The sequence below is a fragment of the Canis lupus genome, chromosome 20 (genome assembly GCF_011100685.1).
Source record: "Canis lupus familiaris isolate Mischka breed German Shepherd chromosome 20, alternate assembly UU_Cfam_GSD_1.0, whole genome shotgun sequence".
Taxonomy (NCBI): domain Eukaryota; kingdom Metazoa; phylum Chordata; class Mammalia; order Carnivora; family Canidae; genus Canis; species Canis lupus.
The window spans coordinates 39,164,016-39,182,446 of record NC_049241.1 but is presented as its reverse complement, the minus strand read 5'-3'; the positions used below and the strand labels follow the sequence as shown (position 1 = coordinate 39,182,446).

The following is an 18,431-nucleotide window of genomic DNA, read 5'->3' as shown; positions in this document are numbered from 1 at the left end:
TTTTGCCTTTTAATTGTACTAATTTTGATTATTGTTAAAATCGCTTTTTGAGTATATTTTAAATAGTTTTCCATTTTTGTTTATTAAAATTTTCAGGGGGGAGCAGAGGGAGAGAGAGAATCTTAAGTAGGCTCCACGCCCAGTGTGGAGCCTGATGCAGGGCTGGATCTCACGACCCTGAGATCATGACATGAGTCAAAATCAAGAGTCAGACACTTTACCAACTGAGCCACTCATGCTCCCCAATACTTTTCAGTTTTTTTTTCTTTTCAGTTTTTAAATATATTTAATTTATATTTCATTTTGTGCTCTTTGAATGTAATATTTCACTTTACTCTTTTAAATCATTACTGCCAATAGGATAGTAATTATATGAAAAATCTTGATTATAATTAAGATAACCAATAGGTTTAACTGGAATAAAACAAGAACAGTGAATGTTACAGAATTAATATATAATACTTTATGAGTTAGGCATGTCTTTATTTTCTAGATGTTACTCATCTAACACCACTGAACACCTGGACGTGAGCAATAATCATGAAACTTAATCATCTTTGATATCTGACTTCCTGATATCTTTATGTGACTTCCAGACAGAAAAACCACAGATACACAGATTTTGTTTTGTTATGAAATTTTCTTTCTTGAATAGGAGGATAGAACATATTTTGCTAGTACTTTATAGCTTGATTTATGATGTTTAAAAATGTAAATTCTGTAATATGGCCCTGCATGTGTCCTTTTGCCCAGAGCACTGAAGAGTCAGGGCCGGTGCTCTGGTGGGAAGAGCAGACATGTCCATGGGTACTTCTTGCCCCAACAATGGCCAGAGAAAGAGTGCTGCTGGGGTTCACATCTTCGTGGGTTCATGTTAACGGGGAGTGGGGGGTGTAGTAAGACTAAGGAGGAAACCCCAAGGAGAAAGGAAATCACTTAATCTACACATTTGCTCCTTACTGTGATAAAGATAAGTGATAACATCATCCCCATGTTTTTTTTTTTTTTTTTTCATCATCCCCATGTTACAGAGGGTGGCTCAGAGAGGATTCGTGAATGGCTCAAGTCACGCAGGTTGCCTAGTTCTGAAACCACCTACAGCAGGGCAGCAGTATCCCCCTGCAAACCTAGTAGATGCCACTCAGTAGCTCTGTTACTCAGGTTCTTTCCAGCCAGCTTGACCTGGGTGCAGGTGCAGGGCCTCTAGGTGGTGGAGAATGCAGCATTTCCCCCACTGCCAGCTGCCTCAGGTAGCCTCAGAGCACCAGCATGCCCAGACACAAGCACATTGATGACCTGTGTCCCTAGGCTGCCCCAGCATTCTCCTGTAGGGGTCAAAGGACCTCTCTGTCACAGGTCTGACTCACAGCCCCACCCGGGCACTGAACCTCAGGACTTCTCAATGCCAGGACTGGCCCTGGAGGATGTGTTGGGGGAGGGTGGTAGCAGGCTTGGGGCTGTGCTCAGTGAGAGTCAAAGAGTGACCTGAGGGCATGAGGGGAGGGATAAGTCCCTGCCTCTTGTCCAGCCTAGGCTAGAGAGGGTTCTCCATTCTTCTGAAGGCAAACCTGTCCTGAGAGGTTAGAAGGCTGCCCTGAAGCCACCCAGCCAGAGAGGGAGGCCCTTACTTGCTCTCTGTGCTGATCCTGATCTGTCCTCAATCCCCTCAGCCAGCCTTTCAGGCTCCTACTCTGATGGTGACCACCCTGGGACCTGGTAAGGGGAACACTGAGCCACACTCAAAAAACGTAGCTGAACCCCAGCCCTGTCCCAGGCTTGGGTCATAGCCCCCAAGGGCTTTCCTAGGGGCCCTGTAGCATATCATCTTCATTAGCCAGGCAGGGAAACTGAGGCTCCAATTGGCTGGTTGTGTGCTGCAGGCTGCCCAGCTGGGCATTGGGTTGGGACTGCTCTACATGGCCTGACGCTAAGATTGAGGCCTGTACCCCAACTGTGGGACGGGGATCTGAGGGAAAGGCCACAAAGGAAAAGACTGCCTGTAGGAATGACAGGAGTTCTGACCAGGGGTTGTCTGTCCATCAGGAAGGGGAATTCTGTGAGCCAGGCCTGGCACCACTGGCCCTGCTCTCCCTCCTGCTCTCCTTAGCCCTTCGCACACTGCTGCTCACTGGTCTGAACAATACAGTTGTGCCCAACATCCCACCTATACCTGTGTGCTCACACCCGCATGCTGACCCAATCCCCAGACACACATGCACACACCCCCCTTCCCTACTGTTTCTGGTTGTCCACTCTGTGCCCATTTCTGGGCTGGAAGCTGAGTACTGCAGAGGCTGTGCCAGAACTAGGCCTCTTCTGGGGCCCAGGAGACTTAATGCTGAGATGGTGGAGTCTCAGGAGGCAGCTGCAGTCAGGTAGGGCTTCCTGGAGGTGAGGACCCAAACTGAGGCCTCAGCACCCCTACCCCCCTCACTGAGGTCACTGTCTGTCCTCTGAGCCTCTCTCCCTGGAGTGGCCAGCAGGTTCCAGGAAGTGTCCCTTCACCCTGCAGTGCTGATTCCAAGAACTGTAGCTCCTGGCAGGGCTTGCTCAGGATCCTTTCCTAGAACACAGGCCTTGCCCCGCCCAGGCTGCTGGAGCCTATTGGGCAGCTGGTGGAGGTAGTGGAGGAGGGGGTACCCTGGGAGGAGCCTCTGGAGGAACCAGACACTGGGAGGGGGGCCCAGGCTGTCTGCCTGGAGGGGATGGAGGCCAGAAAGTCAGTGAGTGTGAGGGTGCTTTGACCCCTTGTTGCTATGGGGGGGGCCCGTCCAGTGATTTCAGCTCAGAGCCTCGCTGCACACACAGGAGGCTCGCTCCTTGGGCCCAGGAATTTAGTAGGCTGCTGCAATTCCACCCAACATCTCACTCTGTGCCCCTGCTAGCCTGGCACCCTGGGGTCCCATCCCGTGGACGAAAGGCACAGGCCTTAATCTGGCCTCATAGTGGGGCCTTCATCAGACAACCTCCAGAGGGAGAGGCCAGGGGACAGGAGTGGCAGGCTCAGAGCTGCGAGAGGGGAATGGGACTGTCAGTCTTGGGGCTCTTGGAAGGATGTGACATCTGCATTATTAATACTCTTAAAATTTCACCTAGCCTGGTTAGGACAGAGGAAGTCACCCCACCGCATAGCTCAGCAAGTCAGGTCAGGTAGAGGGGGGTCCGGGGGACAGGATCAGGTTCATGGACAAGGACAGGCCCCAACCTCCGTCAAGGTCACGGGCCAGTCCTCCACCCCCACCCCCGCTGAGCTGGCAGCCCTGCCTGGCCCGCCTGGGACCTGCCAGATCACGTTGAGCAACCAGTTCCTGAGAAGCGTTGAAGGCTGTTTGGTTTAAAATTAACTCCCCCACTCCTCCCTCCCCTGCCTGTGGGCCTCCTCTGAGTTCTTGGAAGAGGCGCTCTGCTCTTTCTTCCTGGGAAGAGGCCTCCAGCCGCAGCTGCTCCGATTCTAGTGAAAACACCTCACCCCGGGTGGGGGCGGGGGTGCGACACCAGCCTTCTCCGCCCTCTGAAAGGCCCAGGGATCCTCCTGGAGCCTAGCATGCCCTGGTTTGCCCAGTGAGACTCAGAGGAGAAAGGGAGTGATTGTCAAGGTACTGGCAGGGGTGCTACTGCCCCAATCGGGGGCCCGCTGGCTCTGAGCCAAGAGGTAGAGGGCTACAGAGACCCAGCCTGGGCCCTGGCGTAGAGAGATCACGTGCGGACGGCAGACTCAGGACTTCGGCTTCTTTGAGACCCATGTGGCTCAGAGAGATAAAGCTAGCTGTGCGGGGTCCCCCAGCTTTGCTGGCCAGGCTGACAACACTGACCTGGCAGTGATGCCCCAGGGCAGCCCCCGAAGTCACTTACCTTGGAGCCGGAGCCCGGAGCCAGAGTGCTGTCTGTGAGGAGGTCCTTGTCTCTTACCCACACTCCTCTAACTGCCGGAACTCACTTTCTTTTCAATAGGCCTTAATCATCTAGTGTCTCCCTGGACTCCATGTCTCTGGGGCTTTGGAGAAAAGGTTTCCTGAGAACCTGCTCTCCTTATGGCTCCTCCTACTATGGCCATCTATCCAAAAGAGCTGAGAAAAACAAAGGAATGTTGGCCAAGTGGAAAGGTCAACACACACACACACACACACACACACACACACACACACACACACTCAGTGCTGTTCAGGGGTGGGACTAATGGGGGTAGAGAGCAGTGAAATGCTCTTTGGGAGGAGGCTGAGGGCCTAGAGGGCCCTTTCCAGATCAAAGTTTTGGCCCAACCCAGACTAAGTAAAATTCTCCCCTCTGATAGAGGAGGACCCCAGCTCTGCTGAGGAAGAGCCCAGTCTGGCTCACTGATGCTGTGTGAGAGTCCTCGGATAGGGCTCTACCTGGGGAGTATTGCTGGGCACCATCTCAGTGTGAGTCTCACTAGGGAGGACTGTCTGGAGGAGTCATGGCAGTCCCAAGGTCCCTCGGCCCTCGCAGACCACTTCTGGCACTCTGAGCCTGCCTGCCTCAGCCAGGCCAAGGTCATAGGAGCAACTATCTTTCCATTCAGCATAAAGCTTTGGGTGCACCAAAAAGGCTCCTCCTGCTCTGGGCCTACCTCATCTCCTGGGGTTCACAGGTGAGCATCACTCCACTCACTCCGCAAGCCAGACCCAGCCATTTTCCAATCACCCTGGGGCATGGGCCTGACCACTAACTATTTCTGTTAGATGGATAAGGACACTAAGGCTCCAGGAAGAAGAATCCAGCTTTAGACACGGGGAGTCTGAGGGGCCATGAGCCAGGCTCGTCAAGTTGCAGCCAGCAGGCAGCTGACTCCAGTGCAAGAGTTCGAGGGGGAGAGGGACAAGCCTTGGGGTGGGACTCAGAGCCCTGGCTCTAACCCCATATGTGCACTTCCTCCTGGAGACTATGGACAAGCTACTTTGCCTCTGTAGGTTTCAGGCTTGCATCTTTGAAATGGAGGCAGACGCAGAGGCCCCTGCCCAGCTCACCTCTGTCACCTGTAGTTCACCTCTGAGGGCACAGAATACCGATGGCCAGATAAGGAACAAACCTTGAGGGAGGCCATCCTCTGGGTCTGGGGCAGGGTAGCAAATGGCCTAATCTTTACTATTACTATGAGAGAAGTTGCTAGAAGGTTGGGCTGGCCTTACTTCCACCCTAGCCCACTCAGAAACCAGACCAAAGGGTCTGTTCACCAGGACCAGAACCCAAGGTCCCTGGCAACTGACTCCTGAGGGTGGAGGGCTGGGCGTAGAGGGCAGAGCTAGTCGGGAGAGGGCCAGCTTATGGCTCCAGGCGGTTCTAGCCCAGCTCCCCTACAGCCCCGATGGGGACCTCAGCAGACATCAACACCTGCCCAGCCCTCCTCTCAAAAAAGACGAGAATGATGGACTGGGGAGAGTTGCAATGACAGCCGCAGCAACTCTCCTCAGCATCACCTCATAAATCCTCCTGTGCTCCCCATGTCCGCCCTGAGGGAGGTGCTGTCATTCTCCTCACTTCACAGCCAGGAATCTCTCCTGGGTCAGTGAGGTTGAGAGAGACTCCCCAGAGCCGAGTGCACGGCACACAATCCAGACTGGAGGGGAATGGGGGTAAAACCAGGGTGGGGTTGTGTTAGCCAGGGTTAAATCTCCAGGGCCTCCTCTTCTGGAATCTCAGATCCGTGAGGCTCAGCCTGCTGCCCAAGGGGCTAGCTGCATGGCTGGCCTAAACTGGGGAGGAAGGCCCAAGCCATGCAGTCCGGGTGGCGAAGACTCACTCACTATCAGAGGTTGTTGAGTTTCTGGCAAAGCTTGAACCTGCTTTATATTAAAACTGGTCTAACAGGTTGGTGTGAAGGGACTGCCTAGGCCTGCAGAGGCTCCACTTCTGGAAGAAGAGGACCTTTGTGAGGTCCCCAGAATCCTCCTGCTTTCTTGGTCAGGACTTCTTTCAAGTGCCCGCCTGCACCTCACCGTGAGCAGCTGTGCAGGGTGAGAGGGCTCCCAGCTGAGAGTGCGAGCTGCCCAGCTCTGCCCCCAGCCCTCTTCAGAATTGCGTTTGGCCTTGGCCCAGCGACGTTGCTCAGTTGACATATTAAAAGCTGAGTCCGGGTACAGGGGCACCGATGATCCAGGGGGTGTTAGGACACTTGGTGATCATGGAAGAAACATCCCAGCAAGACCCTACTGACGAGAGAAATCTGGATGGCCCAGTCGTATCTCTGTCCCAGTCGTTCCAGAAGGCTCCAGTGAGTCTAGGAAGGGGACACCATGCAGGATCATTCTCCAAACCCATCAGCCCCTCCCAGAAGCAGGTGGATTCTGGAGACCTCACAAAGGTCCTCCTCTGCCAGGAGAAGTGGAGCCTCTGCAGGCCTGGGCTCCCCACTGCTTCCTCCAGAAAGTGCTCCGGAACCCCCAACCCCTTTCTGTGTGCCTTCAGCACCCTGTGGCACCCGTAGCATTTCCTTGAGGAACTTGACCTCCTCAGCCCTCCTGGGCAGCCATTCTGGACCTCTTACTCCTGATCACAGCAGGTTGTTCCTGCCTCAGGGCCCTGGCATTGACAGTTCCTCCTCCCTGGATGTCCTTCATCTATGTTTTCTGCACAGCCGGTTCTTTCTTTGCTCGAGTGTCCAGGCTCAGTGCCCCCAGAGCTCTCCCTGATCATCCAATTGGTGGTAGTGCCCCCCATCCAAAGCCGCCCTCTGTCCTGCCCCCAGCTTTGCCTTCTTTACACTCTTAAAACTTGCTCTGAGTGCCCATTTGTTCACTTCTCATCTCTTGCTCAGCAGCCCAGGAGCCGGGACCACATCCCTCTTGTCCCCTGCTGTGTCCCCAGGGCCCAGATGGAGTTGGGCCCAGCTGGTGTCTGAGGAGTGTGTGTGCTAATAAAGGACTTAACTGAAGGCTCCTGCATTTGTCCCCAGCCAGTGCTGGCAGGGCACCCCCCTTTTACTAGCCCAGAACCAGCCGGCAGTGACTGCACCACCGAGAGGATTTTCAGCATCTGTTAGGCTGGGTCTCTGACTTGGGTTTGGGCCTGACGACATGCCCTCTATTGTCTCTCTTCTGGGCAGGCATCATTCACTCCCCTCAGAGGGAAACACGAAAAGATTGAAGCAGAGAAATATCAGGTGTCTGAGGTAGTCGGCAGCCCCTCCTCAGCCAAGAGCTGGACGCTGGCTTGTACTGAGGTGAAGGTGGGGGGGGGCAGGATCCTGTTGACCAAACCAATGTCCGGCCCAGAGACCTTAGCAGGAAGGGACATAGGGGGACAAAACCAGCATCTAACTTCATCTCACCTGAAAGCTGCCAGCCCCCGCGGCCAGCTCTTGCCAGCTCATGTAGTAGCCCGGGCGCAGATAGGTCGTTGGGACACCCCCAAGGCAAGCTCGCTCTGTGCCTCACGCCCTCAGCTAGTGTCTTGCCCCCCTCTGGGTCTCAGTTTCCTCATCTGTGGGGTATGGGTAATACTTAGATCTACTTCCACAGTTCTTTTTTTTTTTTAATTTTTATTTATTTATGATAGTCACACAGAGAGAGAGAGAGAGAGAGGCAGAGACACAGGCAGAGGGAGAAGTAGGCTCCATGCACCAGAAGCCCGACGTGGGATTCAATTCCGGGTCTCCAGGATCGCGCCCTGGGCCAAAGGGAGGCGCTAAACCGCTGCACCACCCAGGGATCCCTACTTCCACAGTTCTGGTGAACACTGCATGGGGTGCAAAGCCCTCGTCTATTGCCAGCAGCTGGCAGGCACCCTGAGATGCCTCCCCCTCTACAGACAATGAAGAGTTTGTGGGCTTCCTCTTGCAGCTTTCGGGCCCAGCCATGTCGCCAAGTGGAGAACACCCTGCCTCTGGCCCCATTGTGTCCACTACTCACCCATCAGGTGACTGAGATCTGGGGTTAAAACAGACAGAATGGTCACCTCAAGCACTCTGGGAGTCACAAAGGGGCTAAGATCCAGGCTGAGGCAATGAGGAACAGTGAGCATCCCTGGCAGGGCCATGATGACCTGGAGGAGGCGTGCCATCGGGCCCTGCAGCCAGCAACAGAGAAGGTGCCAGGCTGGGCACCTGGGCCTGGGCACCCATCCCAGTGAAGTCAGTCTTCACTCACCTCTTGTTTACTCTCATCCAGTATTAGCTCTTTTCTTTTCTCTAACTATGTCCACGCCCACACATTTCTGGGCCTCCACAATTCTGGCTTTTTATCCTTTCCTGCTTCCTCCTTGCCATCAATATACCACTCCTTATACCTTTCTGCTCTCAATCTGCCAGCATTTGTCTCTTCTAATCACCTAAGGCCCAAGAAAACAGGAAGGTTAGGACTATTTCTAAAATTAGGGTTAGAGGGCTATAAATGAGTTTCAGAGGAGCTTTCTTGTGAGTTATTCAAGTAAAAGTGCAGAAAATTTCAGGATACAGCAGAATTTCAGGTACTGAAGTGTTACGTTACAAAGTCAGACCATCAGATGACAGAGAGTGTTTTCATTTTTATTGCTCTCCCATCTGCTTCTGGGGTATAGGGCCCTGAGAGGAGAGGGGTCCCCCAATTCCAGCTAGCCTGTGCCAGAACCCTTCTGGGTCCCCCGGGGCTCTGCCAGCTTATTGACCGCTCTCCCCAACTCCACTGTTCTGCTCCACCACACAGAATGAGCCTTCCCTACGCCTCCTTATGGTTGGGAATGAGCTTCCCAGTCGTGCCCTGGTGCCTTTGCAGTCCCTGTACCTTCTCCCTGGAAAGACTGGCCCTGACTTCTCTGTTGACCTCCTCATCTCAAAAGACACTGTCCCCAGGAGTGGACGCCCCCACAGCACCCATCCCCCAGCATTCTCCACTTTCAATTTTTCATTGACATCTCCTGTTTACACATCTCTTGGGTCTGGTGCTCTTCCGCCATCACCCCCTACTTGGCAGTGGCCTGGTCAGTGACCCTGCGGGCAGTCCAGCTGGCCTTCACCTCCTGCCTCCCAACCTCCAAGGGGAATAAGAGGTAGTGAGAGAGAAAGGCTGCCCCCTGGTCACATCCACTCTTTAGTGAGTCCCCTAGCAGGCCCTGCTCAGCCACATACGGTCACTGGGCCCCAGCTGACCCAGACATAGAGTAGGGGATAATAATAATATCAAAAGGGACGAATAGTGTAAGAACTCAAAAGAGGACCCACTGGGGGCTCCTTAAATGAAAAGTACAATTTTATTGTCAATACAGAAAAATCAGTAGAAGAAAAAGACTACCAAACTGGGTTTTGCTTGTTATAATAATTCTTTTATAAAGTCTTATCAGATATGTATTTCTTTCCCTTTCATGTGCAGGCACCTTCCTGGGCAGAAAGCAGGCCCAGCAGACCTGGAGCGGTGGCCCTTGAGCCAGACACCGCTTCCTGACATAGCACACAGTCTTCTGCAGGCCTGCAGCCCAGCCAGATCAGCTCTGTGCAGATAGGGCTCTGCCCTGCAAGGGGCGAGCGGCAGGCTCTGCTGGGCACTGACGCTTTGGCTCCAATCTCTTGTCTATTTACCCACCCTCCCAAAGCAGGGCTGGGGGCAGAAGACCGGGGACACATTCACAGGTTGGGTGGGTCAGCGCCAGGAGAGCCAGAACTGCCTTGGGTCCAGCAACATGTCTCAGGATGGGGCTCTCCGCAAAGAGGAACCAGAGAAGCTGGGGCAGAGCTGGGGTCTCCAGAGCTCAGGGCTCAGGGCAGAGAGGTGGGGTTGGCTCACCTCGAGGCCACCCCAAGGAGAATAAATAAATAAATACAGGTTAACTTTGCAGTCCCCCAGCCTGGCCTGTTACCCCATAAGGGGACTGTCACTGTCAACCTCAGTTCCTCTGGCTGCCATCCTCCCTGAGACAGGGAGGCAGGAAGGAGGGGGCCTGCCCCACCCTGTGGACTGAAAAACCGGGGCCAGCAAAGTCTACACAGTTCAGGAGGCCAGAGTGGGCGAGTGGGGGCCTGGGCCGAGCCCACAGGGTGAGACAAGGTCCTGCCTGTCTCCCTCTTTTCTGACACATGGCTCACCACAACAGAGCCACAAGGATGCTGGGGGTGTTGACCTCCAAACTGTGTGATGCTTTTCTCTACCCCTCACCCCCAGCCTTGTTCCTGCGGACTCTTCCTGGTCCAGCTATCAGGTGCATGCAATCACCAGGATGACTGGAGGAGGGGTGCCGGGGGGCCCGAGTCCAGCTGGGGCCGCTGTCCCCTCCAGGGTACAGTTGGGGGAGGCTAGGCAGATGCTCAGACGGATCAGAGCTGGAAGGGGTACTGCCGGAGGTAGTCGGCCATGCGCCGGGGCAGTGGCAGGCAGTCTACGTCGGGCACCAGACGGTTGATGACAAGGCGGCACAGGTGCTGCAGGCTGCGGGCGCTGCTTCTGCGCACAAAGGGCTGTACCAGCCTTAGGTGTACGGCGGTGACTGCGGGGGCAGGCGGCGCTGCGTCCCCGGGCACATCTTCCTTAGGCGTAGGCAGGGCCGGGGTGGGTGCAGGGTCAGGGCTGTCACCTCGGGTGTCAGTGGCACAGGAGGCCACGTAGTGCTGCACAAGGCTGACCACGTCGGGGAAGGCCAGGATGCGCGGCCTGGACAGGCAGTTGGAGTCCAGGCGGAAGCTGGAGTCGGCATACTCGATGCGCACGTTGGTGGGGCCTCGGGTGGTTTTGACCGACAGTGTGAATAGGTAGCTGGGGTGGGTGCTGTCACGTACTAGGAATGTGCCCTCTGGCATCTTCTGCAGGTGTTGCCGGGCCTCACTGGCGGTAATGGAACCCCAATACCAGCCTAGGCAAGTGGAGAGGGGGCCAAGAGACTGGTTACAGGGGAATTTAGCTGGGGGCACCGATGCGGGGCAGGGCAGGGCAGGGGAGGACGCTGCCTCCCCATTTATGCTTCCTGGGGAGGGCTGCACCTCCCCTATCAGACTCTCCTGGGCGGGGCCATGTCTCTCAAATCAGACTCAGCAGACAGAGCTAAGCTTTCCCCAGTGGACTTCCCAGAACATCCAGCCTGCTTCCCTCCTCAAACTCACCAGATTCCCGAAGGTAAGAGAAGGTCTTGGCTATGCATAGCAGATCCTCCTCAGGGTCCAGCACCTTGGGCTCACTCTCTGGCTCGGCTGGGGTCTCCTCTGTCACCTCCTCCAGAAAGGCCCCGGCAGGCAAGGGCTGCATAGCTGGTTCGGGCAGCTCCAGGGACTGGGCCCACAGGGCCCGCTGCCCGATCCGCTCCACAGCCAGCAAAGAACAAGGTCTAGAAGGGGTTGGATGGGCAGTGAGTGGCAGCTCTGTGCGCTCCCTATTTCCAGAGATCCACTGCACCCCGGACAGCTACATGACCTCTGGCTAGTCCATTTCGCACCTCAGTTTCCCCTCTGCCCACTCATGGGCTCAATGAGGTCAGCACACCACACCTCCCAGTTATCACAAAAGCCTCCTTGATGCCTTCTCCCCATGTTGATTCTCTTTTGAAACAGACTTCTCCACCTTCCTGTATTTATTGAACAGTAATTAGTCTCTATTTTGCACCAACCGGAAACACAGATCATTCCCTATAGGCATTTCCAGCTCAGAATGGGCAACTGGTGTCTCTGCCACTGCTAAGATCCAGTGCAAAGAAGCCTCACGTTTGTGCCCTGTAAGCTGCGGTGGGCTGATCAGAAAGCACTGGTCCTGCTTGTGCCATGGCTGGGGCCTTCATGGAGTGCTCCAGAGAGGCCCCCAAACTATGGGAGGATGCCTGAGGTTACATGCTACCTCCAATGGACAGGAGTATTTGTCGGAGGGACCAAGGTCCACACTGGCTAGGGCTGAGAGTCTGGAACAATCTCCCCAAACAGGTCAGACTCCTATCCTGTCTCTTCCTCCTCCTAGCTAAGGGTCTAGGGTGGACAGTATTCTCCGAAGGCACTGAAACATCCCACCTCCCATAAACATGAGCTCCCAGCAAAGGGCAGGGTACCCATTCCACATTCCAGATCTCACCCTGGCAAGCCAGCCCTACTAGGCTTTATGATCCTATGTAAACCTTGCTATTCACTAGGGCTATTCAGCTTCTCCATCCCCTAACAAGGGATGTGACCTGTCCAGATCCTGAGGGGTTTGGCTATACCATATTCCCAGGTGGCTAGAGTTGGGTTGCTGAGCCAGCCTCACTCTGAGCAGTAGACTTTCTCTAGGGACAGGTCATCCAGTTTGGTGATCCTGGGGCTTTCTGGGAGTGAGGGGTGTAGGCCCTGGCTCCCAAGGAAGAGACCACTGGTCCTAACTCAGTTCTCAGGAAATAATATCCTCAGGCCCCAGTTCTCGGTCTGGTCCCCTCCTGGGCCTCAGGACACCAAGATAACAAAACCATGGGGCTTGCATTCCAGGAGAATTTATAATCCAAAGTCATAAAAGCAAAGGGTGTCATGGGGGAGTCAAGGTCTGCCTGTTGCTGAGCTGAGTCTGTCAGGCCAAAGGAAGGAGCAGGGGGGAAGACACTCCAGGCAGAGATGACAGTATGGGTGAACAGTGCCAGGTTTCTTATGCGGCAGAGAGAGGTGGACAGAAGCCTTGGCAGGATGCAGGCAGAAGAGCCAGATCTCACAGTGTAGGTTATAGGTGAGCGTTAGAAGATTTTGACAAATAAGGAGAAGGGGCTGTAGGACCCCGGCTCACCACAGCCTGCCTAATACTTTCCCACACCCACTCTGGGTGCATTATAGGAGCTCTGGCCATCTCCAGGCAGCTTAGCAGGGCACTTGTAGGTGTGGGCACCTCTAGAGTCAATGTGGTGTCTGGGTGTGTGAACGGTTGTATTGGGGACGCCTGGGTGGTTTAGTGGTTGAGCATCTGCCTTTGGCTCAGGTCGTAATCCTGGGGTTCTGGAATCAAGTCCCACACATCAGGCTCACTATAAGGAGCCTGCTTCTCCCTCTGCCTGTGTCTCTGCCCCTCTCTCTGTGTGTCTCATGAACAAATCAATAAATCAATATCTTAAAAAAAAAAAAAAGTAAAAAACCCAGCTATATTGGTCTCCACAACCTCCTGAGGACTGTGTATCTGAGGAGGGGTGTGTCCACAACTGTCATCGTGATGGTGGTGGTGATGGCTGGTGTGTTCCAGGTGTGGGTGGCCTGTACGTGTGTGTGCCTGTTGCAGAGCGCAACCTGTGAGTCCTGACTGGGGACACATGCCAGTGGAGCCTACTCCGCCCTAAGGGTGGACCCCTCACACAAAGCCGGCTGCCCAAATCTACATTTGGGAGTCTCTGTCCCCTACCCCAGGAGGGCACCAGCTGGTTTGTGGCTGTGCATGTGGAGGTCTTAAAAATCTTGCTCCCTGACTGTGAACACTGGCCCTGAGGTTCCAAAGTGCTTCATCTGGAACAAAGTAAAAAGAGAATGTAGGACCCCAGAATTGGGGGAAGGGTCCTGAGGACAAGGGTGTGGGGGTGTTTAGGAGTCCCAAAATTCAGAGGAGATACTGGAGACAATTAGGGGGAAAAGTATAGTAGTGTAGTCTTCCTAGCACCTCCAGCCCTCCCCCCTGGCAACTGCTCAGAGCAAGGGACACTTCAGCCTGGCCCCACCTTCCACCCTTCTTCACTTGGTACTATGCCAGTTCTGATAACAACAGTCACTGGGCCTCCCAGCTCTCCCTGGGTGGGGAACACACTCATCTCTCCTTTCTATCTCCCTGGAGCTTTCTGAGTTCCTGTCAGATCAGTCCGGAGAGCATCAGACCTATTGGTTGAAAGGGATGCTGAGGCGGAAGGAATGTACCAAGAATGCTCAGTTGAGGCCAAGACTCTGTCTTTTATCAGTCCCCACCCTACCCCAGTCTTTGGGGGGAAAGTTGGAGAAGGGAGGCAGGCGCCAAGTCCTCACATTGAGATCCCAGACTGGGCCGAAAGGAGGGGTGAGGCAATGATGGGGCACCACAGGCAAAATTAGGCCCAGATCAGACTCTCCAAGAGCTGCTGGTCGGCAGGGGCCAACCTGGGGGGAGGCGAGGATCTCAGGCCGGCTTCCCAAGAAGAGCCTAATTGCTGGCCCACGGCAGCACGGCGGGTGGGGCGGAGGGGGCATGGGCTAGCCCAAGGTCACCAGGAGGCCCCGCGGCCTCGGGCCCCGCGGGCGAGGTAGAGAGCTCGGGGCGGGGGAGCCAGCGCCTGGAGGACGAGCTTCGCCGGCTGGCGGTCAACGGCTCCAGCCAGCACCCAGGGTTGGCCCACCCCGCCGCCAGCCGACCTCCCGTGTCGGGCCCCCCCGCTCCCGCTGGTCACCCCGAGGTCCCCCTGCACCCGCTCATCTCCGACCCGTCAGGCCCTCCCACGGCCGGCAGCGAGCACGCGGCGCTCGGCAGTCTCCGCACAGGCCGCGGGGCGCCGGGGCCGGGGGGGGGGGGGGGGCTGGCGGGGGGCGGCGAGCGCGCTTACCCCTGCACGCAGAGGACCATGTCCCGGCAGCGGCGGCGGCAGCTCCGGAGCTGGGGCTCGGCCGGGACGGCGGCGGCTGGAGGGACCCGGGGGCGCAGCTCTCGCTCGCGGGCAGGCTCCCCGGCGCACCCGCGGCGGGCTGGGACTGGAGGCGGCGGCGCGGGCGGCGGGCCGGGAGGGCGCGGGGGGCGGGCCGGGAGGCGGGGCGGGGCGGCCGCCTAATCTTTTGTCCTCCGTGTCCCGGCCCTTCCCGGAAACGACGTCTTCCTAGAACCGCCGGCCGTGCAGCCGGGCCGGGGAGCGGCGGGGCGGGGGCGCGGCGGCTGCCTAGCGCGGCGCTGGGGGCCGCTAAAGGAAACACCTTTGACAGATTTCCAAGAACTTTCCAGGAAAATGGGGCGGGGTCCCGCTCGCCGACCAATCGCAGCTCGGGGGGCGGAGCCGAGTGGCCGGGGCGGGCCAATTGCAGCCTTGGGATAGGAGGCTGAGGAAAGAGCTGGGTTGAACGTGACCTCGACGCCAGTAGGGAAAGACCCGGTTGGAGAAGGCCGGGGAGGCGTAGGGGTTGTACCTGGCCGAGCCCAGACTTCTTTTGGGCATTCCGCTTCCGCTTCGTTGGGGACCGGCGCCTTTATCTCTCTGTTGACCTGGTGGCAGGGCAAGAGCAGGGTCACGGGCCTGTCCTCCCAGCTAGCGCCGCTCCCATAGCGGCCGGTCTGCCGTGCAAGCGCCCCCTGCGGCCGCATTTGGATCCCCGGACTCTGCGTGGGGTGGTGGGGAAGTGAGTGGCATGGGGTGGGGGTTTTGAGAACATAGGAGGAGGGGAGGAGTGCAGAGGGGGGCCTCAGATCCGAACAGGTCCTCGGGGGTCAAGGATCCACCACAGCGAGAACGTTTTCTCTGAAAGAGTTGGGGGAGAAGGCGCACCCCAACTTTGGGATGGGGGCAGGTGTGGCGACCTCATTACCCACTTGATGGCTGGGGCACTGGGAGACCCCACCATGGGGCACCTATGCAGGGTGCAGTCTCTTCAGTAGAAACTCTCTACCGCCCCCATCACTATGAAGACAAAGGGGTTTCACAGCTGCCAAGCAACAGAACTAAGATTTGAACCTGGGTCTCTATGGGACCAAATCCCAAGCTCTCTGTCCCGGGACTACTTGTTCCCTCTAACTGGACACTTAGTATGTGCCATGTACTATATCAGTGATTTCCAGCCTCATCTAACCACTACATATTGGGTCCTCTTCACAGGTGAGGAGATGGAGGCACAGAGAAGTTAAAATGTACCCTGAATCTCACAGCTGGCAAGTGGTGAGTTGGTGCTTGGAGCCCAGTCCACCCCCCCCCACCCATCCTATCTAGGTGCCCTGACCTAACAACTCTTAGGTATCCTTCAAGGTCCAGCTTTAAGGCCCTCGGTGAAGCTTCCCTGCCAGTCAATGTCAGAGCACCACAGCTGTCCCCTTGGAAGCTCCCTTACAGATGTCAGTGATTAAGCAGTTCTGTGGGTTAAAGGGCCCCAAGGATTTTGCCCTCCAACCACCTTTTGTGAATTTGACAGAGTTAAGCACCTCACGTCTCTGCTTGGTATGTGGTGTGCCCCTGTTTTGCCCCAGGTGTTGTGGGTTCCTGGCCATCTTATCACCATTCCTGCTCTGGTTACTCCCTACCCAACCCTGCTCTGACTGCTGGGCCCACAATGCCACCCAGTGGTAATTCCTCTCAGTTTCACTTGTCAAATTTTCTTGTTCTCTCCAGGATAACCCCTCCTGGCACTCCTTGCACCTTGCTGCAGGGAGTCCCTGCTCCTCCCCACCAGGAGTAGTCACAAGATGGGTCATCACAATAATAATACACAGCAGTGCCTTCCTCAAAGTGTGGCTCATTTGGTCTCTCTAGTCTCCTCATTTCAGCCTTTCCTCTCCCTGAAGAATAGTCCACACAGGTGTGTATGTGTGTATATGTGTCGGGGGTATGTATATTCAGTCCTCTACTCCCCATCCCTACTCCTTGATAAACGCGCGCGCACACACACACTGGACCCCTTTAACAAAGTCTGCCACCATGAACCCACCCCTATCCTGGCCCAGCCATCCCAAATAGTGAATTCTCACACCAGTATGCAAGTGGTTGCTAGAAAATGAGCATCTAGGGGAAACCATGTATTCTGAGTCTCTTGGGTTGAATCAATAGTTCAGAACATCTATGATGGACCTATGTGGGACATGTGTGTGTGCTTGTGTAAGCATTGGCATTGGTGGTGGAGACTGTAAAGGGACAGGGATCACCACCACTGCTTACTTTTCACATTTCCCTATGGTCTGAATTTATTGTAACAAGGAAGTTTTACTTATGCAAGTAAAATTTGAATTAAAAAGAGATCACTTAAAAAATACAATTATAAGATGTTTAGAACAATTATAATCAGATTCGATTTTTAGAAACTAAGATAGCAATCACAGCATACACTGAGATAATTTGGCTGGGAAAGGAGCCAGCCCCCACCCTCAGCGCTCTGCTTGTGAGTAGGACCCTGCTTGTCCAGAAAGATCTTGCTCAGCTTTGGGTTCATCTGGCCCAAACCATCACCTTTAGAGGGAGGATCCATCTCCACTCTCCAAGCTGTAGAAGCTTCCAGATCACGGAGCTTCCTCCAAATCTCTGAGATCTTAGATCAGATTCTGAGATGGGGCTCAGGGACCGAGGTCTGGGTCCAGCTGGGCATAAATGTGAGTGTGTGTGTGTGTGTGTGTGTGTGTGGTGCATATGTATGCCCATGTGTCTGTACACATGTGCAAATCTGTGCTTGTGCATCTGTGAACATGTGTAAGAGCATATTTGTACAAGTGGATGTGGGAGGGGACAGGAAGGCACAGGACAGGAGGGCATCATTTGAGGGTGAGAGCTGGGCCCTGGAATTGTTCTCTGGGGGTTCGGATGGAGACCCTGCCATGAGACTTACTGATCTCAGGCTGGTTGCTTGATCTCTCAGGTCTTGTCTGTCTTGCGTGTCTGTCCTGTAGACTGCATGACGTGGGTATAACCCTGTCGCCTCTGGTCCCAGTGAGATCATGGAGTTCCCAGGTAGAACACCCTCTCAGTGTCTGATCCAAGAAAAGGGTTCAGTAAGTTGAGGCCATCGTCAGGGTTTCTGTTTCACCAAACTCTTCTAGCCTGAAGGTTGTCTCAAGGCGACAGGGCAGAGTGCCGGGCCCTTTCTTCTGGCTCAACCCCTGTACAGAGCAGGTGCCAGTTCTCCAGGAACTGCTGATCTGAAGAGCCTTGGATCTTCAGCCCAGGAGTCCACGTGCATCCACCTGCGTGTGTGCTGGGGTATGGGGAAGTTGGTGGGAGAGCTGTCTGGGCCCAATCCTACCAACAGCAGGAAGGTCTCCGAGGCACGGGAGGGGCCGAGGCCTCAGTGCCTGCAGTCCTGACAGTGGCCTGTAGATGGCAGCAGAGGCTCGCGCAGGGACCCTGACCCAGGCCTCACCCACCCAGTCCTAAGTGAGCCACCAAGTTCCAGTCCCTCAGCCTGAGGGTTGGGGAATGGGCGCGGTGTGCTGGAAGAGTGCAGATTTGTCTCAGCAGAGAGCAACACCCCCTGCGGCTCTATACAAGTTGTTTCCTCTGGGTGTGTGGTGGGGGAGGCGGGGGGGGGGGGGGGGAGGTTGCTCAGTTTCCTCATCCGTGAAATAAGAGTTGTTTAACAGCCTGTGATGGAAAAACTGGCTCAAAATACCTAAGATGGGCTCAGAATAGAAACCTAAAAGTGAACGGCAGCACCATAGCTAATATGGAGTATATAGAGTAGGAGGAGGAGACTTTTCAAACACGACACCAAAAGCTCAAAGTATAAAGTGAAAAGTTAATGGATCTGGCAAAATGAGAATTTAGGATATCTGGTCTAAGTACCCTGTGTATCCCAAGGGGAAAAATAAGCCACAGATATGAGCAGGAGATGCACACAATGTGAAAGACATCCAGAACCCCCAGGGATTGGAAAGAGGAGAATCACAACG

At 55.2% G+C, this 18,431-nt stretch overlaps 1 protein-coding gene and 1 long non-coding RNA gene across 3 annotated transcripts; one reads left to right on the top strand and one right to left on the bottom strand.

Annotated features, from left to right (window-relative positions):
• Window positions 1-9,158: 9,158 nt before the first annotated feature.
• On the bottom strand, window positions 9,159-14,540 carry CISH (cytokine inducible SH2 containing protein). The gene is made up of 3 exons (XM_038566340.1): window positions 14,407-14,540; window positions 11,018-11,238; window positions 9,159-10,770 (listed from the first exon to the last, which is right to left on the bottom strand). The coding sequence occupies exons 1-3, from the start codon at window positions 14,424-14,426 to the stop codon at window positions 10,238-10,240; spliced, it is 774 nt and encodes a 257-aa protein (XP_038422268.1). The 5' UTR covers window positions 14,427-14,540; the 3' UTR covers window positions 9,159-10,237.
• A 329-nt stretch (window positions 14,541-14,869) lies between these two features.
• On the top strand, window positions 14,870-18,032 carry LOC102152043. Of its 2 annotated transcripts, XR_005374445.1 has the most exons (4): window positions 14,870-15,187; window positions 15,661-15,720; window positions 15,808-15,996; window positions 16,168-18,032. It is a non-coding gene; the product is annotated as an uncharacterized LOC102152043 (long non-coding RNA). The 2 variants fall into 2 exon arrangements; XR_005374444.1 differs by having other exon boundaries at window positions 14,871-15,187; window positions 15,808-18,032.
• Window positions 18,033-18,431: the final 399 nt, after the last annotated feature.